Source organism: Squalius cephalus (assembly GCF_949319135.1).
Source record: "Squalius cephalus genome assembly, chromosome: 20".
NCBI lineage: Eukaryota > Metazoa > Chordata > Actinopteri > Cypriniformes > Leuciscidae > Squalius > Squalius cephalus.
In genome coordinates, this window is record NC_137141.1 from 35,447,359 (window position 1) to 35,472,358 (window position 25,000).

The 25,000-nt window shown below is 45.2% G+C and overlaps 1 protein-coding gene across 2 annotated transcripts in view; it reads right to left on the minus strand.

Annotated features, from left to right (window-relative positions):
- Positions 1 to 25,000, minus strand: part of fsip1 (fibrous sheath interacting protein 1) — a gene marked incomplete at its 3' end in the record, with an annotated part of 37,377 nt that overhangs the window by 5,576 nt on the left and 6,801 nt on the right. For both annotated transcript variants that reach the window (XM_079853882.1, XM_079853883.1), the window contains exons 10-12: positions 24,914 to 25,000; positions 5,298 to 5,453; positions 905 to 1,021 (exon numbers count right to left, since the gene is read on the minus strand). The exon at positions 24,914 to 25,000 is cut by the window's right edge and continues 3 nt beyond it. In XM_079853882.1, the coding sequence (XP_079710008.1) occupies positions 905 to 1,021; positions 5,298 to 5,453; positions 24,914 to 25,000 (360 nt within the window). The remainder of the gene's footprint in view (positions 1 to 904; positions 1,022 to 5,297; positions 5,454 to 24,913) is intronic.

Consider the following 25,000-nt stretch of genomic DNA (forward strand, 5'->3'; position numbering starts at 1 on the left):
AACATTTATATTAAATATGCCATTCAAATTAATGGAGTTAAACACTGAAATCATTACTGAAGTTACAACATTTTTTTTAATTCAATCATTAGAAATATTTGTTGTGGATGCGATTGTTTTTTGAACACTTTTCCTGTGGCGTGCTTTAATGTTTTAACCACAGAGATAATTGCTTATCATGATAATACCAGATTGTCTGAGAAAATAGTTTCGTGCAAATAATGCCCAAGGCCTATCTGTTTCCATTAAAAATATAAATCAATTAAAAATACAATTCGGCAAGTGGAAAAGATTGAGAAAAACTTTCTCTGAAATGTATTTTACACTATTTGATTTATGTAGGCTATTCAAAAACAAGGCAAGGATAGACAACTACTTGATTTGTATTAATATAATGTTTCTTGTACCGTTTATATCATTTGCATATGATTATTCATCCACGTGATAACGTTTAAGTTATCACGTGGATGAATAATCATATGCAAATGATATGTAGATGAGGATCTGCATAGTAAAACTAGGCGTTGTAAGCTCCATATATGGTTATTTCGGGGAGGAGACGCATGTGCGCACAATCTTCCGCTGACTGGGATTTATAAAGGGAATTCTGCGCAGGTTCTGGCGTACGCACGGTTTTATAAGTCTGAATATTTTTTTGCGTACGCCATTTTTGGCTTTCGGGCGCACGTACACTTTTAGTAAGGTTCCTACGCACAGTTTTATAAATGAGGCCCCTGCTCAGTCTGAATCAGTCGTATAAACTCATGAACAGAGTTGTCTGAGTCTGAATGAGTCGAATGATTCGTCTGAACGAGTCGAATGATTCGTCTGAACGAGTCGAATGATTCGTCTGAACGAGTCGAATGATTCGTCTGAACGAGTCGAATGATTCGTCTGAACTCACGCTGGTCTCCTCCAGGATCTGCAGCTCCTGCTGGATTTCTCTCAGGCGTTTCTCCTCTTCTCGTCTCTGTCTCGCGTCCCACAGGACTCCGTCACCGGCGTTCCCCTCCAGACTCCCCTAAAGAACAGTCAACAGTCATTATTCCCAAAGTAACATAAACAATTTCCACAATTTTATGGAAAAGTAGTTTGAGCTACAAGTGAAGTTTTGGGTTGATTTGGAGTCATTTGTGGCAAAAGGCTGAGAGAAGTCTCGAACACACATAAAACTACAGAACGATTAAAAACGGGCCGATAAATCAAAGTTACGTGCAAAACCAAGCGGCTGAACGCTGAAGACCGGTTAGCAGTCGCGCGTGTGTGCTTGTTTATGTGTGTGTGTGTTGACTGTACGACACTTTGGCCATTAATTAATGAAATGACAATGATTCTCCTCCTGAAATACACAGAGAACACATATGTGTGTCTCATACAAACATAAAGCATATATTCAGATCATTTCCAGTCCGGCTCTTCTTGGAATAATGACCTGCTGACACTGATGTCACTTCCTGCTCAGTCTCTTTGATTGACATCTTTCTGTTCTATATTCTCGGTGATTCAGTCTAAAGCACTGGGCAGAAACTGAAAGTGTTCATGGGATCTGAGCTCATTCTCACACGCGTGTGTTTTCATCAAGTCCACATTTACTGGCGCTCTCGACCACTAAACACACGTTTGTTCTTTAAATGAAGTTCTTTGAAATGAAGTCCATCTAGAATAGAACTGGAATAAGTTGAAGCACTAAAATGACAAAAACTTAAAAATAATTTAAAGCCACGCCACCAGTAAACTAACAGTAATATTGTTAAATATTATGGCAATTTAAAATAACAATTTTCTATTTTAATATATTTTAAAATGTAATTCATTCCTGTGATTAAAGCTGAATTTTCTTAAAGATTCTATTTCAATTAAATGCTTTTTCTTTTTAACTTTCTACTCATCAAAGAATCCTTATTTTTTTTTTGAAAAAACGTTTTCAACACTGATAATAATCATAAATGTTTATTGAGTCAAATCCTCATATTAGAGTGATTTCTGAAGGATCATGTGACACTGAAGACTGGAGTAATGATGCTGAACATTCAGCTTTGATCACAGGAATAAATTACACTTTACTATATATTCACATAGAAAACAGATGATTTACACTGAAATAATATTTCACTGTTTTACTGTTTTTTGTGTATTTTTAATCAAATAAACGCCGCCTTGGTGAGCAGAAGAGACTCTTTTAAAAACTTTAAAAATCTTACAGATCCAAAACTCTTGACTGGTAGTGTATATAGAAATAAAAAATGGCATAATTACTGAAACTACAAATCTAAAGTGAATTCAAATTATTAACAAATGCTATAATGGTATATAAAACACTGCTAAACTAGCCCAGATTCTGCTGTGTGGGTCCTGCTCTGGAAACTGGCGTTCTCTCATGAAAACAGAGCCTGAGTGAGTCAGAGAGTCTGAGATCTCGTGTTCGGCCGATGCCACGTGGAAGCAGGAACACAGCCAGAGTTCCCTGAGCACCAGCTCTACTGCACCGAAGCTGCTCTCACTCAGTGTTTATGTCTTGTTTTCTGGGGAAATAAATCAAAATTAAGTGAGTTTGTGCTTAAAAGAAGCAAAATGACCAGCCAATGGGGTCAGAAAAATAATCTAGTTTCTGTTTGAACGCACAAACTCTCTTAATTTTTTAGCCAGACCAGGACTAACACACAGATCCTCACACACTCACACACACACATGCTCTTGAAGACCAGAGTCACGATCCTCACACACTCACACACACACATGCTCTTGAAGACCAGAGTCACGATCCTCACACACTCACACACACACATGCTCTTGAAGACCAGTCACGATCAGTGAAGCTGCCGGCGTCTGTCAGTCCAGACACTGAACACATGATACGACAGCAGAACACAACAGCCTCCTGGAGAAAAACAATCCTCGACTGTCAGCTCCGACTCAACTGGATCCAGTCCCTGTTCTCAATCTGACCCACATTCCCAGCTGAAGTCAATCTGTGATGGGAACGCTGCTGGTTTGGTGGATTAGACACAGTGTGCTGAGACTCGCGACCCATCAGCTGATGCTTTTAGTGCCTTTGTCTCGTTTTCCAGTACAAATATCTAAAACATTCTGAAATCAAGATACAAGCACAGTGACTGAAGATATTAAAGGGGTCGTCGGATGCCCATTTCCACAAGCTGTGTGATTCTTTAGGGTCTTCATGTAAAGTTTGTAACAAACTTTGGTTAAAATTCCTCAATGGTTGTGTAAAACAACACGCTTTACCTCCTCAAGCGACCCGTTTCAGTGCAAGCCTCTTTAAATGATAATGAGCAACTTCTAGTTTTCAGTTTACTGAAAAATGAGGACAAAGAACTAATATCTGCCAATGGAGTCAGAACAGTACACTTCACAGGGAAAACAAGTGTATTTATCTGACCCCATTGCTAGATATCTGTTCTTGTTTTAAAGCACAAACTCACTATTTTACAGTAAACTAGACTTAATATAATGACTTAAGTCATTTAGCTTCTCAAGTAAAATGTATCTTGATTTAAAGTCCCCCTGTGGTGTAAATCCAGCTTTTAATGTTGTTTATGTGTCTATTAATCTGCTTTAAGACAAAGCATGTGTAAGTTCATAAGTCGACAGCATTGCTGAGTATTTCCTCCTTAAAACTGCAGTGAACCAAAGACAGTCTCAAAAACACGCTTTGAAATCGCTGGTGTTTCTGACGTCACAAACTACCTTGTAACCAATCAGATCAACGTGTGATCGTCAACCAGTGGATCTCTGAGTGAGTGAGTGAGTGGAGGCGGGGCTCATTTGCATATTCATAGAACCGTGCATACTAAATGAGGCAAGGGTGTCGAGTTACATTCAAAATATTTTAAGGCATGAACGTTTAACGTTTAAATGTGTCATTTTGGTGATCAAAGATGAGTTATAAGAGATAAAATGACTGACTACAGGGAGACTTTACGAATATTTAGGCACTTGTGCAAGACAGAAACACTGAGGAAGAACATCATTTTTTGCAGTGAATCTTCACTGAGAAGCAGAAACAGGATCAGCTCGTTGTTTTGGAGGTAATTAGAGATTCTCACTCGTTCTGAACGCGAGCGACTGAAGCCTCTCTCCTGAAGACTCATGGAATCAGTGAACGCCGAGCTCACGCCAGAACCGGCGTCACCGGGAAAGAGTTTCAGACGCTCCCGGGACGAATCACACGAGAAATGAAGCTCAATATTTCATTATTTACGACCCTTCGTCAGCCTTGGCCTGGTGTGGAGATGAGCTACTGTTACAGACGCTCATCATGAGCACATTCACACACACTCACTCCAGATGCTCAGATACTAATGTGCCTATTTTAAATATCGGTTAATTACGATTCAGATCACAGATACTGGAAATATTAAATATATATACATATATAAACTGCTATATAAATGAAGGTGACTTGACTCCACAAACACCATAAATGATCTGCAGAGCAGTGTTGGGCAAGTTACTCTAAAAAAGTCATTAATTACTAGTTACTAATTACATCTTCATCAGTGTAATTACGTTACTGTACTAATTACTCTTTACGAAAAAGTAATTAATTACTTATTACTAATTACTTTCTAAATCCCATATCAATAACACGAGGATAGACATGAAACGGCTCTTTTAATGCTTAAACTGACCAAACAATTTAACCCATATTCACATAGTAACCCTTAATTACGCTTTCATGGACAAATTTGGGCATGAATATCTCAGGTGTGATCCAAAAAAAATATTTTTTTAAAATAAATGTTATATCACTATCTTCGAGAAAAAAAAAAACTATCACTTTATGCCGTTTTTAAATTATTTTTGGGGTATTTTTGAATTTATTTACCTCTAAAAGTACCATATTTTCTAAGTAAATTATGCTTATTTTTTGTTATATTTAATATTTCTTTATTTAGCTCAATTACATCAGAAATAACTAAAGAAATTACAGAAAAATTAAGAGTAATCCCTTACTTTACTTTTTCGAGGGAAAAGTAATTAAATTACAGTAACTCATTACTTAGTCAAGTCTCCATTTATACAGCGCTTTAACAATATAGAGTTTCACAGCAGCTTTACAGTGATAACAGGAGATTACAGTAACAGTGTTCAGGCTTTACAGCAGATCTAGAATAAAGTTATTGTCCAGATAAAGTTAGTTTGATTGATTCACTTCCGTTGCAGAGATCATTAGTTATTAACTTAACGGCCGCTAACACACCGCTCTCACAGAAAACTTTTAATAGTAATTAGTTACACACAACACTGAAGAGGACCTCAGTGAAAGCAGGCCGCACCTGAGACGGAGTGTGTTCTGAACAGCGGCTCCTCACAGACAGGAAGTGATGAACAGGAAGTAGCAGCTGAAGCCTGGAGTCGATGAGACGAAGACTGTGGAGTTCAGACGGTTCGGGACTGAAACCTTCACCGGCCGAGAGAGACGACGAGAACGCCTGGAAAACACAAGAGAACCTGCGTTAGAGACATTCGGCACTGGATGATCAAAACGGACACAAATTTTAGTTTTTTGTTTTGTTTTTTTACTACATCGGAATGGTTCGAAACTTGGTAAAGGTTTTGCACTTGCTATGTGAACACACACACACAAACAAAATCATGGACATGATCTGAACAGGTTTAATGGTCCTGTATAGTCCCACGTGAGCTCCTCGCGGTCAGAAATGAGCGCATTGGAAACGAATGTTTGACGAGTTTCCTCTAGTGGAAGCGTTTGGTACTGCAGCCGAACACACTCTCACGGAAAGACCATTTACTGAGATATCAGGGTAAAATTTGGAGCACGACTTGTTTAGATTTATGGCTTTTAGAGTAAAACATGTTTTTTCAAAATATATATTTCATTAAAGGGGGGGTGAAATGCTCATTTTCACTCAATCTCCTGCTAATCTTGAGTACCTATAGAGTAGTATTGCATCCTTCATATCTCCAAAAAGTCTTTAGGTTTATTATATTTATAAAAGAAAGATAGGCTGTACCGAGTCTTTCCGGAAAAAAACCGAGCGGCTGGGGGCGGGCCGTGTGGGCGATCGCTAAAGCTGTGCTAACGCGCCGAGCTAGTAACAACACACAGAGACAATAGAAGCAGTTTTACCCACCGAACCTTTATCATTGTGACTGCTCGATCCTTAAGCATTAGACGATCTGCAAATCCGTCGATCTGGGCTTTGTTTATAAAACAATCATCGTCGAAATGCAGGGAAACAGTCTTACACAACTCCGTTAATGCTCAGGAAAAATAAACTCCATCCACGGGTTCCTTAACGCCGGGTTCTTTGGGAATCTGTGCAGGGTTGTCTTGCCCTGGCAACCAAAAACACACTTCTTTGGTGACATTGGCTTCCCAAAAGCCGGGCAGGGCGCTTTGATGGGCGTACTGCTTTCGCTCTCTTCTCGCTCTGGTCTACGAGTGCGCGCGCGGCCGCGGAGAAGTGCCCTTAGGACCCGTATAAGGAAATTCCATTACATCTGACGTCACACATACCCATACTCGAAAAAAACTTTCCGAAACTTGTGACAAACCGGAAGGACAATTTTTGGCACAGAAATACTCCTTCAAACGTACAATTTAATTTTTGAAACTTTGTCCATGTTTAGCATGGGAATCCAACTCTTTAACAGTGTAAAAAACTCAGTATGCATGAAATAGCATTTCACCCCCCCTTTAAAGAATTGAAAATAGTATTTTTGTACATTTTTCATAACAATACACGTAAAATTCTGTAACTTTTTTTATGTTCACTTTTCTCACTTCAGCAATAATCTGCCAAGTGTCGTGTTTGAAACGAGATCAAACTTCAGTCTGTCGCTCTAAAGCGTTCAAGATTTACCAGTTTAAGTTGGAAATTCAATTTTCAGGTCTATGCTCAAAAAGTAAATAAATGGATTATAAATACAGCGTAAATATAACTTAGTATAAAAAAATCCCCTACAAATACAAAATATTAAATAAAATAAAAATTAGTACATTCACTTCATTGACAAAAAATAATAATCTTTTGACCGACACGTGAAGAGCACCAGAGGGATAAATCAAGACACATTTACTGTAAAAAGATGATTGAAGATATTAAAGTCTCCCTGTAGTCAATCATTTTTAAAAGTTTTTTTTCCACTTTATGCCTTAAAATATCTTGAATGTAACTCGACACCCTTGCCTCATTTAGTATGCATGGTTCTATGAATATGCAAATGAGCCCCGCCTCCACTCACTCCCTCAGCTCAGAGATCCACTGGTTGACGATCACACGTTGATCTGATTGGTTACAAGGTAGTTTGTGACGTCAGAAACACCAGCGATTTCAAAGCGTGTTTTTGAGACTGTCTTTGGTTCACTGCAGTTTTAAGGAGGAAATACTCAGCAATGCTGTTGACTTATGAACTTACACATGCTTTGTCTTAAAGCAGATTAATAGACACATAAACTACATTAGAAGCTGGATTTACACCACAGGGGGACTTTAAATCTTGTTTTCAGTATCAAAATGAAATGAGTTTGAGCTTAAAACAAGAACAAATATCTGACAACTGGGTCTGAAAAATCCTCTTGATTCATGGGAAAGCAACATTATTTTCTGCAGGCTTTATATATCATAAGCAAACTTCTGTTCAACTCGACTGAAAGCTTCTCAATAACACTTATTTTATTTGATTTCAATATTGGTCACAGATTTTCTGCACCTGGCATTTGCTTTTGGACGTCACGCTGTATTCTGATCGCTCGTCCAACCATCCCTTTAAAGCCAAATATCTAAGTCTTGACTAATGTCCTTCTGTTTCCCAGTGAGCAAATCTCCCATCAGGCCGAGCGGCGAGCGTGAGGTCAGCTTTGTCCCGCTGCCCGCGCGCAGGAAAGACTGAAGGGTCATTAAAGATCTCAATATAACGAGCGTGAGCTCAGAGGAACACGAGTGGCTCGGAATTACTGCAGTGAGCTCATCGTTTCTGCCTTACATTAGCAGATTTTCAGCTAACTGTGATTCGTATATGTACATTTCTGAAATACAGTGCAAGAAAAGTCCGGTTTTGGTCTGAAAATCTGCATTAGACTGTTTCGCTCATATTTATGACCACAGTAAAACAAAAACACGAACAGAGATACGAAGAAAAAGTGCTGATCATTGGAGGTCGCAGAAAACATTTTCACAGAAAGGTCACATGACTGCAATGGACCAATAAGTGGTTAAATATATGCAAAGAAGATGAGGCAAACTATATAAATACATGATGATGATGCCGTTACCAAACGTTCTATCAAAATCAGTGGAAAGTTTTCAAACTATAATCTTAAAATGATTAAAAGTCGTCATGAAAGTGAAGTTGCGCTGGTCTTTTCTCTATCCGAGAGAAACGCTTCTAGAACAAGAACAAATGTGGGCGGGGCTTGATTGTGTCTGTGGGGATTTGATTGGATGATTGTGGTTTGCTATTGGCTGATCTCCTGTGAGTGACAGGTTATAGCCCCGCCCACATCATCAGAGAAGAGAAGAGATGCTGCGAGAGGAACTGATTCTGATGGAAGATTACGAGCCACATGATATTAGCTGCTGATTTCCATTCGGTCACGTTGGAGAATACAGCCGGATCAGAACCAAGGAAACGCCTGACAAAAGCCTCTTTGTTCGGCATCAGGATCAGTCGAGCTCCACATCTGTGGCTAAACGTGCACATCATGAGTCGACGAACGTGTCAGCGGCGTCAGCTGTGAAGAAACAGAGACTTTCTAGAGATGTTTCTGTGCATTTACTGTTTCTTTGCTCTGCTTTATATTCAATTCAGTTCAATTCATGTGTAGCGCTTTTCACAACACACATCGTTTCAAAGCAGCTTTACAGAAAACACATGAGTCCACATTACAGTTTACAGTGATCTGTTATCAGACTGTCTGAGTTATGCATTTCAGAAATGTACATATACAAAATCACAGTTAGCTAGAAATGTATTAATTTAAACAATGTAATAATTTAATGCAGAAACAATGAAGTAATGAATACTTGTTTGTTAACAAATGATTATGACATTTAGAGAAATGTAGCATTGGTGGATGTTGATTCAGAGTTTATTATAGAGTCTTATTATATAAGATGCGTGGATTGTTGTGTAAAGTTTATTCTGTCTAACGGAGTGTATTTATTGTAATATAAACGGCTTATGTTGTGTAAATTGTGTATCTTGTTGATCATTTAAGTGATGATTGTGTACGGTTCTGTTGAAACACACTGATCAGTGTTTGGCTGGAAACACAATCATCCAGTTCTGAAGAATAAGCAGTTTACACAAACTGGAGAAGAAACAGATTAAGTGAGACTCCAACAGAAGGTGCAGATGTCGGACCGCAGTCGTGCTGTAAAATACCATAAAATCATATTAATTGACAGTTCTAAATGTTTTATGTGTGCACATCATTATTGTGTTCATAATCCTGAATCAGAATAACATCTCTTCTCTTCTCTGATGATGTGGGCGGGGCTATAACCTGTCACTCACAGGAGATCAGCCAATAGCAAACCACAACCATTCAATCATCCAATCAATTCCCCACAGACACAATCAAGCCCCGCCCACATCTGATCTTGTTCCTGAAGCGTTTCTCTCGGATATACGACGCAATAGAGGAGAGAAGAGCAGCGCTACTTCACTTTCATGATGACTTCAACAACTGACCAAATGATCAAAAAGAAGCTTTATCTTTTATAATAGTAAAGGATCTGTGTGTTTGGAGAGTTAGAAATAATCAGAAATTATCCTACAATTCAATAAAACATTACTGACGGGTCAGAGAGGATCTTTAATCAGATATGAACAAAACTTCAACTGAATTAATTTGTCTTTCTAGAATTTGAATGTGTCTCATATCTGATGAAGTTTATCAAACGAACTTATCAAACAATATCTTTAGTATTTTTAAAGAATTTTCAATATAAGTTGCAGATATAAGGCATACAACTTACAATGCATTTAATAATATATTAAATACAAAGTTTATAATGGCTATTATTGTTCAATTAATAATATTTTATATTATAATGTTAGCGTACTTCGTATCAAGATAAGGTCTGATGGGGGTTTATCAGACGGGCTGCAGTGTTCATTCTGCGGGAAAAGATTATATTAGTGTTTTTTCAACAAACTCACTGTATATGAAAAATTTATATCTATTGTATTTAAATAAGTCAAGCACTTTCCAAGTATACTCTTTGTACCATTTACATTTATGCATTTGGCAAACGCTTTTATCCAAAGCGACTTCCATTGCATTTCAAGCTACACATTTACATTCTTATCAGTTCTTGCTTTCCCTGGGAATCGAACCTGTGACCTTGGCGTTGCAAGCATCAACGCTCCACTGTTTGAGCTCCAGGAAAGCTGTATATATATATGGCTGTTTTCAAGGGTTTTCCAAGACTTACATTAAAGCACCTTGTGTGAACCCTGTAGAAATAAAGCTGATTGACTTCAGTCACAGAAATCTCTCCTTCATCCCGTCACTCTCTCCGTCTGGAGAACAATTTACTACCGAACTGAAATATGTCTGATCCCGCTGTGCGTCTCAGGGTCAAAGAGTCGAACACACACACAGAGAAATGAGCTGCGAGTCCAAACGACATCAAACATCTGCTGAACATCCACAACAAGCTCCTGCAATAACAGGAAGTTTCCATCGGAAGAGCATCTGCGATCCCGTTCGGTTTCACAACAGTAATTACAGAAAACGGTTAGCAAAGGAAAGAAGAACGCTGTAAACGTAGAGGCCAGTTCCTGCGGCGGGGAGATCAGGATAGAAGAAGAGTTCGTAAACACCAGCCTGAAGATCAACCCTGACCCACAGAAGCCACGGAAACATCAAATAATCATCATTTTCATCTCACAATAATGAGGTCAGCCAGAGAATGTCTAATAAGGGGAGAGCTTCCACTCTCAGTAAAACTTCTGAACTGGCTGCAGTTCCACTCTGGCTCCACATGAGGGCGCTCACAGGACGAGTGCAGTTCCACTCTGGCTCCACATGAGGGCGCTCACAGGACGAGTGCAGGATGAATGGAGGTCTATGGCGCTATACCCCTCAAAATCCACTTTTCTCAGGATATAATGTTTTGTCTAGTAATTTGAATGTTGTATTCGAAAGGAGATCCAAAGAAATTACACATTGCTGGGTGTTAGATGTTTTAGAGTCACTTATTTGCTTTGAAAAGTCTTTTAAAATGTCAATGACGTCATACACACCGTACAACCAGAGATACTGCTTTACGGCAATCCTTAAGTCACTTTAGTGCTTTCAGCTCTGCACTTTCTTTTCTCTCGAGGTATCGACAACACAACTGACACAGGGAAACACACGACACAGCCGACACAGGTAAACACACAACACAGCTGACACAGGCAAACACACAACACAGCTGACACAGGCAAACACACGACACAGCTGACACAGGCAAACAGGCAAACACACGACACAGCCGACACAGGGAAACAGGCAAACACACGACACAGCCGACACAGGGAAACAGGCAAACACACGACACAGCCGACACAGGCAAACACACGACACAGCTGACACAGGCAAACAGGCAAACACACGACACAGGCGACACAGGGAAACAGGCAAACACACGACACAGCTGACACAGGCAAACACACAACACAGCCGACACAGCCGACACAGGCAAACAGGCAAACACACGACACAGCCGACACAGGCAAACAGGCAAACACACGACACAGCCGACACAGGGAAACAGGCAAACACACGACACAGCCGACACAGGCAAACAGGCAAACACACGACACAGCCGACACAGGGAAACAGGCAAACACACGACACAGCCGACACAGGGAAACAGGCAAACACATGACACAGCTGACACAGGGAAACACACAACACAGCTGACACAGGGAAACACACGACACAGCTGACACAGGCAAACAGGCAAACACACGACACAGCCGACACAGGCAAACACACGACACAGCCGACACAGGCAAACAGGCAAACACACGACACAGCCGACACAGGCAAACAGGCAAACACACGACACAGCCGACACAGGGAAACACACAACACAGCTGACACAGGTAAACACACAACACAGCTGACACAGGCAAACAGGCAAACACACGACACAGCCGACACAGGCAAACAGGCAAACACACGACACAGCTGACACAGGCAAACACACGACACAGCTGACACAGGGAAACACACGACACAGCTGACACAGGGAAACACACGACACAGCCGACACAGGCAAACACACGACACAGCCGACACAGGGAAACACACGACACAGCTGACACAGGGAAACACACGACACAGCCGACACAGGCAAACACACGACACAGCCGACACAGGGAAACACACGACACAGCCGACACAGGGAAACACACAACACAGCCGACACAGGTAAACACACGACACAGCTGACACAGGGAAACACACGACACAGCTGACACAGGGAAACACACGACACAGCCGACACAGGCAAACACACGACACAGCCGACACAGGGAAACACACGACACAGCCGACACAGGGAAACACACAACACAGCCGACACAGGTAAACACACGACACAGCTGACACAGGGAAACACACGACACAGCCGACACAGGGAAACAGGCAAACACATGACACAGCTGACACAGGGAAACACACAACACAGCTGACACAGGGAAACACACGACACAGCTGACACAGGCAAACAGGCAAACACACGACACAGCCGACACAGGCAAACACACGACACAGCCGACACAGGCAAACAGGCAAACACACGACACAGCTGACACAGGCAAACAGGCAAACACACGACACAGCCGACACAGGGAAACACACAACACAGCCGACACAGGCAAACAGGCAAACACACGACACAGCCGACACAGGGAAACACACAACACAGCTGACACAGGTAAACACACAACACAGCTGACACAGGCAAACAGGCAAACACACGACACAGCCGACACAGGCAAACAGGCAAACACACGACACAGCTGACACAGGCAAACACACGACACAGCTGACACAGGGAAACACACGACACAGCTGACACAGGGAAACACACGACACAGCCGACACAGGCAAACACACGACACAGCCGACACAGGGAAACACACGACACAGCTGACACAGGGAAACACACGACACAGCCGACACAGGCAAACACACGACACAGCCGACACAGGGAAACACACGACACAGCCGACACAGGGAAACACACAACACAGCCGACACAGGTAAACACACAACACAGCTGACACAGGGAAACACACGACACAGCCGACACAGGGAAACACACGACACAGCCGACACAGGCAAACACACGACACAGCCGACACAGGCAAACACACGACACAGCCGACACAGGGAAACACACGACACAGCTGACACAGGGAAACACACGACACAGCCGACACAGGCAAACACACGACACAGCCGACACAGGGAAACACACGACACAGCCGACACAGGGAAACACACAACACAGCCGACACAGGTAAACACACAACACAGCTGACACAGGGAAACACACGACACAGCCGACACAGGGAAACACACGACACAGCCGACACAGGGAAACACACAACACAGCCGACACAGGTAAACACACAACACAGCTGACACAGGGAAACACACGACACAGCTGACACAGGGAAACACACGACACAGCCGACACAGGCAAACACACGACACAGCCGACACAGGGAAACACACGACACAGCCGACACAGGGAAACACACAACACAGCCGACACAGGTAAACACACGACACAGCCGACACAGGGAAACACACAACACAGCCGACACAGGGAAACACACAACACAGCCGACACAGGTAAACACACGACACAGCCGACACAGGCAAACAGGCAAACACACGACACAGCTGACACAGGCAAACAGGCAAACACACGACACAGCTGACACAGGCAAACACACGACACAGCCGACACAGGCAAACAGGCAAACACACGACACAGCCGACACAGGGAAACACACAACACAGCTGACACAGGTAAACACACAACACAGCTGACACAGGCAAACAGGCAAACACACGACACAGCCGACACAGGCAAACAGGCAAACACACGACACAGCTGACACAGGCAAACACACGACACAGCTGACACAGGGAAACACACGACACAGCTGACACAGGGAAACACACGACACAGCCGACACAGGCAAACACACGACACAGCCGACACAGGGAAACACACGACACAGCTGACACAGGGAAACACACGACACAGCCGACACAGGCAAACACACGACACAGCCGACACAGGGAAACACACGACACAGCCGACACAGGGAAACACACAACACAGCCGACACAGGTAAACACACGACACAGCTGACACAGGGAAACACACGACACAGCTGACACAGGGAAACACACGACACAGCCGACACAGGCAAACACACGACACAGCCGACACAGGGAAACACACGACACAGCCGACACAGGGAAACACACAACACAGCCGACACAGGTAAACACACGACACAGCTGACACAGGGAAACACACGACACAGCTGACACAGGGAAACACACGACACAGCTGACACAGGGAAACACACGACACAGCCGACACAGGGAAACACACGACACAGCCGACACAGGGAAACACACGACACAGCCGACACAGGGAAACACACAACACAGCCGACACAGGGAAACACACGACACAGCTGACACAGGGAAACACACGACACAGCTGACACAGGCAAACACACGACACAGCTGACACAGGGAAACACACGACACAGCTGACACAGGGAAACACACGACACAGCCGACACAGGGAAACACACAACACAGCCGACACAGGGAAACACACGACACAGCTGACACAGGGAAACACACAACACAGCTGACACAGGCAAACACACGACACAGCCGACACAGGCAAACACACGACACAGCCGACACAGGCAAACACACGACACAGCCGACACAGGCAAACACACAACACAGCCGACACAGGCAAACAGGCAAACACACGACACAGCCGACACAGGCAAACACACGACACAGCCGACACAGGGAAACACACGACACAGCCGACACAGGCAAACAGGCAAACACACGACACAGCTGACACAGGGAAACACACGACACAGCCGACACAGGCAAACACACGACACAGCCGACACAGGGAAACACACGACACAGCCGACACAGGGAAACACACAACACAGCCGACACAGGCAAACAGGCAAACACACGACACAGCCAACACAGGCAAACACACGACACAGCCGACACAGGGAAACACACGACACAGCCGACACAGGCAAACAGGCAAACACACGACACAGCTGACACAGGGAAACACACGACACAGCCGACACAGGCAAACAGGCAAACACACGACACAGCTGACACAGGGAAACACACGACACAGCCGACACAGGGAAACACACAACACAGCCGACACAGGTAAACACACGACACAGCTGACACAGGGAAACACACGACACAGCTGACACAGGCAAACACACGACACAGCTGACACAGGGAAACACACGACACAGCCGACACAGGGAAACACACAACACAGCCGACACAGGGAAACACACAACACAGCCGACACAGGTAAACACACGACACAGCTGACACAGGCAAACACACGACACAGCCGACACAGGCAAACACACGACACAGCCGACACAGGCAAACACACAACACAGCCGACACAGGCAAACAGGCAAACACACGACACAGCTGACACAGGGAAACACACGACACAGCCGACACAGGCAAACAGGCAAACACACGACACAGCTGACACAGGGAAACACACGACACAGCCGACACAGGCAAACAGGCAAACACACGACACAGCCGACACAGGGAAACACACGACACAGCCGACACAGGGAAACACACAACACAGCCGACACAGGCAAACACACGACACAGCCGACACAGGGAAACACACGACACAGCCGACACAGGGAAACACACAACACAGCTGACACAGGTAAACACACGACACAGCTGACACAGGGAAACACACGACACAGCTGACACAGGCAAACACACGACACAGCCGCACACAGGCAAACACACGACACAGCCGACACAGGCAAACACACGACACAGCCGACACAGGGAAACACACAACACAGCCGACACAGGTAAACACACGACACAGCTGACACAGGGAAACACACGACACAGCTGACACAGGCAAACACACGACACAGCCGACACAGGGAAACACACGACACAGCCGACACAGGCAAACACACGACACAGCTGACACAGGCAAACACACGACACAGCTGACACAGGCAAACACACGACACAGCCGACACAGGGAAACACACGACACAGCCGACACAGGGAAACACACGACACAGCCGACACAGGGAAACACACAACACAGCCGACACAGGTAAACACACAACACAGCTGACACAGGCAAACACACGACACAGCTGACACAGGGAAACACACGACACAGCTGACACAGGCAAACACACGACACAGCTGACACAGGCAAACAGGCAAACAGGCAAACACACGACACAGCTGACACAGGCAAACAGGCAAACAGGCAAACACACAACACAGCTGACACAGGCAAACACACGACACAGCTGACACAGGCAAACACACAACACAGCTGACACAGGGAAACACGACACAGCTGACACAGGCAAACAGGCAAACACACGACACAGCCGACACAGGCAAACAGGCAAACACACGACACAGCCGACACAGGCAAACAGGCAAACACACGACACAGCTGACACAGGCAAACAGACAAACACACGACACAGCTGACACAGGGAAACACACGACACAGCCGACACAGGCAAACAGGCAAACACACGACACAGCCGACACAGGGAAACACACAACACAGCTGACACAGGTAAACACACAACACAGCTGACACAGGCAAACAGGCAAACACACGACACAGCCGACACAGGCAAACAGGCAAACACACGACACAGCTGACACAGGCAAACACACGACACAGCTGACACAGGGAAACACACGACACAGCCGACACTGGCAAACAGGCAAACACACGACACAGCCGACACAGGCAAACAGGCAAACACACGACACAGCCGACACAGGCAAACAGGCAAACACACGACACAGCTGACACAGGCAAACACACGACACAGCTGACACAGGCAAACACACGACACAGCCGACACAGGGAAACACACGACACAGCCGACACAGGGAAACACACGACACAGCCGACACAGGCAAACACACGACACAGCCGACACAGGGAAACACACGACACAGCCGACACAGGGAAACACACGATACAGCCGACACAGGGAAACACACGACACAGACGACACAGGCAAACACACGACACAGCCGACACAGGCAAACACACGACACAGCCGACACAGGCAAACACACGACACAGCCGACACAGGCAAACACACGACACAGCCGACACAGGGAAACACACGATACAGCCGACACAGGGAAACACACAACACAGCTGACACAGGCAAACACACGACACAGCCGACACAGGCAAACACACGACACAGGCAAACACACGACACAGCCGACACAGGGAAACACACGACACAGCCGACACAGGGAAACACACGACACAGCCGACACAGGGAAACACACGACACAGCCGACACAGGGAAACACACGACACAGCCGACACAGGGAAACACACGACACAGCCGACACAGGGAAACACACGACACAGCCGACACAGGGAAACACACAACACAGCCGACACAGGTAAACACACGACACAGCCGACACAGGGAAACACACGACACAGCTGACACAGGCAAACACACGACACAGCTGACACAGGTAAACACACAACACAGCTGACACAGGTAAACACACAACACAGCTGACACAGGGAAACACACGACACAGCCGACACAGGGAAACACACGACACAGCCGACACAGGGAAACACACGACACAGCTGACACAGGGAAACACACGACACAGCCGACACAGGGAAACACACGACACAGCCGACACAGGTAAATACACAACACAGCTGACACAGGGAAACACACGACACAGCCGAAACAGGCAAACACACGACACAGCCGAAACAGGCAAACACACGACACAGCCGACACAGGCAAACACACGACACAGCCGACACAGGCAAACACACGACACAGCCGACACAGGCAAACACACGACACAGGCAAACACACGACACAGCCGACACAGGGAAACACACGACACAGCCGACACAGGGAAACACACGACACAGCTGACACAGGCAAACACACGACACAGCTGACACAGGCAAACACACGACACTGCCGACACAGGTAAACACACAACACAGCTGACACAGGGAAACACACGACACAGCCGAAACAGGCAAACACACGACACAGCCGAAACAGGCAAACACACGACACAGCCGACACAGGTAAACACACAACACAGCCGACACAGGGAAACACACGACACAGCCGACACAGGGAAACACACGACACAGCCGACACAGGCAAACACACAACACAGCCGACACAGGCAAACAGGCAAACACACGACACAGCTGACACAGGGAAACACACGACACAGCCGACACAGGCAAACAGGCAAACACACGACACAGCTGACACAGGGAAACACACGACACAGCCGACACAGGCAAACAGGCAAACACACGACACAGCCGACACAGGGAAACACACGACACAGCCGACACAGGGAAACACACAACACAGCCGACACAGGCAAACACACGACACAGCCGACACAGGGAAACACACGACACAGCCGACACAGGGAAACACACAACACAGCTGACACAGGTAAACACACGACACAGCTGACACAGGGAAACACACGACACAGCTGACACAGGCAAACACACGACACAGCCGCACACAGGCAAACACACGACACAGCCGACACAGGCAAACACACGACACAGCCGACACAGGGAAACACACAACACAGCCGACACAGGTAAACACACGACACAGCTGACACAGGGAAACACACGACACAGCTGACACAGGCAAACACACGACACAGCCGACACAGGGAAACACACGACACAGCCGACACAGGCAAACACACGACACAGCTGACACAGGCAAACACACGACACAGCTGACACAGGCAAACACACGACACAGCCGACACAGGGAAACACACGACACAGCCGACACAGGGAAACACACGACACAGCCGACACAGGGAAACACACAACACAGCCGACACAGGTAAACACACAACACAGCTGACACAGGCAAACACACGACACAGCTGACACAGGGAAACACACGACACAGCTGACACAGGCAAACACACGACACAGCTGACACAGGCAAACAGGCAAACAGGCAAACACACGACACAGCTGACACAGGCAAACAGGCAAACAGGCAAACACACAACACAGCTGACACAGGCAAACACACGACACAGCTGACACAGGCAAACACACAACACAGCTGACACAGGGAAACACGACACAGCTGACACAGGCAAACAGGCAAACACACGACACAGCCGACACAGGCAAACAGGCAAACACACGACACAGCCGACACAGGCAAACAGGCAAACACACGACACAGCTGACACAGGCAAACAGACAAACACACGACACAGCTGACACAGGGAAACACACGACACAGCCGACACAGGCAAACAGGCAAACACACGACACAGCCGACACAGGGAAACACACAACACAGCTGACACAGGTAAACACACAACACAGCTGACACAGGCAAACAGGCAAACACACGACACAGCCGACACAGGCAAACAGGCAAACACACGACACAGCTGACACAGGCAAACACACGACACAGCTGACACAGGGAAACACACGACACAGCCGACACTGGCAAACAGGCAAACACACGACACAGCCGACACAGGCAAACAGGCAAACACACGACACAGCCGACACAGGCAAACAGGCAAACACACGACACAGCTGACACAGGCAAACACACGACACAGCTGACACAGGCAAACACACGACACAGCCGACACAGGGAAACACACGACACAGCCGACACAGGGAAACACACGACACAGCCGACACAGGCAAACACACGACACAGCCGACACAGGGAAACACACGACACAGCCGACACAGGGAAACACACGATACAGCCGACACAGGGAAACACACGACACAGACGACACAGGCAAACACACGACACAGCCGACACAGGCAAACACACGACACAGCCGACACAGGCAAACACACGACACAGCCGACACAGGCAAACACACGACACAGCCGACACAGGGAAACACACGATACAGCCGACACAGGGAAACACACAACACAGCTGACACAGGCAAACACACGACACAGCCGACACAGGCAAACACACGACACAGGCAAACACACGACACAGCCGACACAGGGAAACACACGACACAGCCGACACAGGGAAACACACGACACAGCCGACACAGGGAAACACACGACACAGCCGACACAGGGAAACACACGACACAGCCGACACAGGGAAACACACGACACAGCCGACACAGGGAAACACACGACACAGCCGACACAGGGAAACACACAACACAGCCGACACAGGTAAACACACGACACAGCCGACACAGGGAAACACACGACACAGCTGACACAGGCAAACACACGACACAGCTGACACAGGTAAACACACAACACAGCTGACACAGGTAAACACACAACACAGCTGACACAGGGAAACACACGACACAGCCGACACAGGGAAACACACGACACAGCCGACACAGGGAAACACACGACACAGCTGACACAGGGAAACACACGACACAGCCGACACAGGGAAACACACGACACAGCCGACACAGGTAAATACACAACACAGCTGACACAGGGAAACACACGACACAGCCGAAACAGGCAAACACACGACACAGCCGAAACAGGCAAACACACGACACAGCCGACACAGGCAAACACACGACACAGCCGACACAGGCAAACACACGACACAGCCGACACAGGCAAACACACGACACAGGCAAACACACGACACAGCCGACACAGGGAAACACACGACACAGCCGACACAGGGAAACACACGACACAGCTGACACAGGCAAACACACGACACAGCTGACACAGGCAAACACACGACACTGCCGACACAGGTAAACACACAACACAGCTGACACAGGGAAACACACGACACAGCCGAAACAGGCAAACACACGACACAGCCGAAACAGGCAAACACACGACACAGCCGACACAGGTAAACACACAACACAGCCGACACAGGGAAACACACGACACAGCCGACACAGGGAAACACACGACACAGCCGACACAGGGAAACACACAACACAGCTGAGCTGACACAGGTAAACACACGACACAGCTGACACAGGTAAACACACAACACAGCTGACACAGGTAAACACACAACACAGCTGACACAGGGAAACACACAACAGCTGACACAGGCAAACACACAACACAGCTGACACAGGCAAACACACAACACAGCTGACACAGGCAAACACACAACACAGCTGACAGGTAAATACACGTGCTAGACGTGTGTTAAGAGGGGTATCTCAGTCGTAATCAGTCCTTCACTGACCAATCAGCGTTCATTAGCAGAATGCTAGCGTGTTATGGGCAACAACAACTCAACCTGTAAGAAATCGAAAGGACATCGACAAGTACTCGTTCATTCAACTGTCGACCTATAACCCATGTTGAACTTGCAAAACCTACAATCAAATCTGAGATTTCTCAACGGCAATCGGGTGAAAGAGACATTTAGCCGTCTAGCCCCATAGACTCCCATTCATTCTGCACTCATGGGCGATCGCCCCCAGTGGAGCTCTGGTGGAACTACAACCAACATTCGGTACAATAGGACTTAATAGGGAGTGGCCAGGCTCTCCGTAGACGGGCTCTGGGTCAGATCTCATATGATTAGCTCTCAGCGCGGACGTCAGGATTGAGAGATAAAAGTCGCAGTGACCTTTTTACGTGTTTTAATTCCGTGATGGAAACAAGCTTCCATGATTTGATTTCTTTCATTGGCTAATCACATGTTTATACGACAATTTTAGAAGATCCATTGACTAATTCTAATCTTGATGAATTGTAACACAGTAGGCCTATGTTATGTGAATACCGATCACAATCAGGGCTTGATATTAACGCTTCTGGTTTTCCAAAGTTACAATCCACTGGTCTTTTTTCCTCAGAATGCACCAAACCGTTGATCTGGCCACTCCTGACGTTCCTATGGAAGCTTGTTTCCACCACAGAGTGAAAAATAAAAAAGGTAATTGTGACTTTTTAATCTTACAATTCTGACATTTTATCTCAGAATTACGTGTTATAAAGTCGCAATTGTGTGTCAAAGTCAAAATTGCGTGATATAAAGTGGCAATTGCGTGTTATAAAGTCAGAATTATGAGATATAAACTCGCAATTGCGAGAAATAAACTTGAAATTCAGACTTTTTTTCTCAGAATTGCATGTTTATATCTCGCAATTCTGACTTTATAATACGCAATTGGGAGATATAAAGTCAGAATTACATGACTCGCAATTGCATGTTATAAAGTCAGAATTGTGAGATATAAAGGTAAAAAAACATTTTTTTCCTTAGAATTGGACTTTAAATCTCACAATTCTGAGAAAAGATGTCAGAATTGCGAGATATAAACTCGCAATTATGTGTTATAAAGTCAGAATTGCGTGATATAGTCAGAATTGCGTGATATAGTCAGAATTGCGTGATGTAAAGTCAGAATTGTGAGATATAAAGTCAGAATTGCGAGATATAAAGTCAGAATTGCGAGATATATAGTCAGAATTGCGTGATATAGTCAGAATTGCATGATATAAAGTCAGAATTGCGTGATGTAAAGTCAGAATTGTGTGATATAAAGTCAGAATTGCGTGATGTAAAGTCAGAATTGTGTGATATAAAGTCGCAATTGCGAGAAAAAAAGTCAGAATTTATAACTTTATATCTCGCAATTCTGACTTTATATCTCGCAATTCTGACTTTATATTTCGCAATTCTGACTTTATATCTCGCAATTCTGACTTTATATCTCGCAATTCTGACTTTATATCTCGCAATTCTGACTATATCTCGCAATTCTGACTTTATATCTCGCAATTCTGACTTTATATCTCGCAATTCTGACTTTATATCTCGCAATTCTGACTTTATATCTCGCAATTCTGACTTTATATCTCACAATTCTGACTTTATATCTCACAATTCTGACTTTACATCTCGCAATTCTGACTTTACTTCACGCAATTCTGACTTTACATCTCGCAATTCTGACTTTATATCTCGCAATTCTGACTACGCAATTCTGACTTTATATCTCGCAATTCTGACTTTATATCTCGCAATTCTGACTTTATATCTCGCAATTCTGACTTTATATCTCGCAATTCTGACATTATATCTCGCAATTCTGACTTTATATCACACAATTCTGACTATATCTCGCAAATCTGACTTTATATCTCGCAAATCTGACTATATCTCGCAAATCTGACTTTATATCACACAATTCTGACTTTATATCTCGCAATTCTGACTTTATATCTCGCAATTCTGACTTTATATCTCGCAATTCTGACTTTATATCTCGCAATTCTGACTACGCAATTCTGACTTTATATCTCGCAATTCTGACTTTATATCTCGCAATTCTGACTTTATATCTCGCAATTCTGACTTTATATCTCGCAATTCTGACATTATATCTCGCAATTCTGACTTTATATCACACAATTCTGACTTTATATCTCGCAAATCTGACTTTATATCTCGCAAATCTGACTATATCTCGCAAATCTGACTTTATATCACACAATTCTGACTTTATATCTCGCAATTCTGACTTTATATCTCACAATTCTGACTTTATATCTCACAATTCTGACTTTATATCTCGCAATTCTGACTATATATCACGCAATTCTGAGAAATAAAGTCAGAATTGCAAGATGTAAACTCACGATTGTGAGATAAAAAGTCGCAATTATCTTTTAAAATGTTTTATTCTGTGTCGGAAACAAGCTTCCATACGTTCCTGCTATCTCTCAGATGGGTTTGTTGTGTTTTTGAAGCGTAATGATGGCCTGTTAGACTTGCATGGAGATCGAGCTCCTTTGAACGCATGATGAAGATTCACAGCAATAGATTCCAAATGCTAATACCACTCTTAGGGAACGTTAACCCTAAGTTTTAAGTTGAAAACGGTGTTGTGTAAACAGCCGCTTAACTCCGACCTTTAACCTGCTGAACTGATGAAGGAATGACGAAGGAATAGCCCACACCTGTCCATGAAACAGCTTTTGATTCAATTGTCCAATTACTTTTGGTCCCTTGAAAAAAAAAAGGGACCAAAAAAAGTGTGTGTGTGTGTGTGTGTGTGAGTGAGTGTGTGTGTGTGTGTGAGTGAGTGAGTGTGTGTACCTGAGGTTCAGTCAGTGGGTCAGGATCTCTCAGTAGTTCCTCTATCCTCTCTCTCTCCTGGTGTGTGTGTGTGTGTACCTGAGGTTCAGTCAGTGGGTCAGGATCTCTCAGTAGTTCCTCTATCCTCTCTCTCTCCTGGTGTGTGTGTGTGTGTGTGTGTGTGTGTGTGTGTGTGTGTGTGTGTGTGAGTGAGTGTGTGTACCTGAGGTTCAGTCAGTGGGTCAGGATCTCTCAGTAGTTCCTCTATCCTCTCTCTCTCCTGGTGTGTGTGTGTGTGTACCTGAGGTTCAGTCAGTGGGTCAGGATCTCTCAGTAGTTCCTCTATCCTCTCTCTCTCCTGGTGTGTGTGTGTGTGTGTGTGTGTGTGTGTGTGTGTGTGTGTGTGTGTGTGTGTGTGTGTGTGTGTGTGTGTGTGAGTGAGTGTGTGTACCTGAGGTTCAGTCAGTGGGTCAGGATCTCTCAGTAGTTCCTCTATCCTCTCTCTCTCCTGGTGTGTGAGCTGAACCGGCGCTCCTGC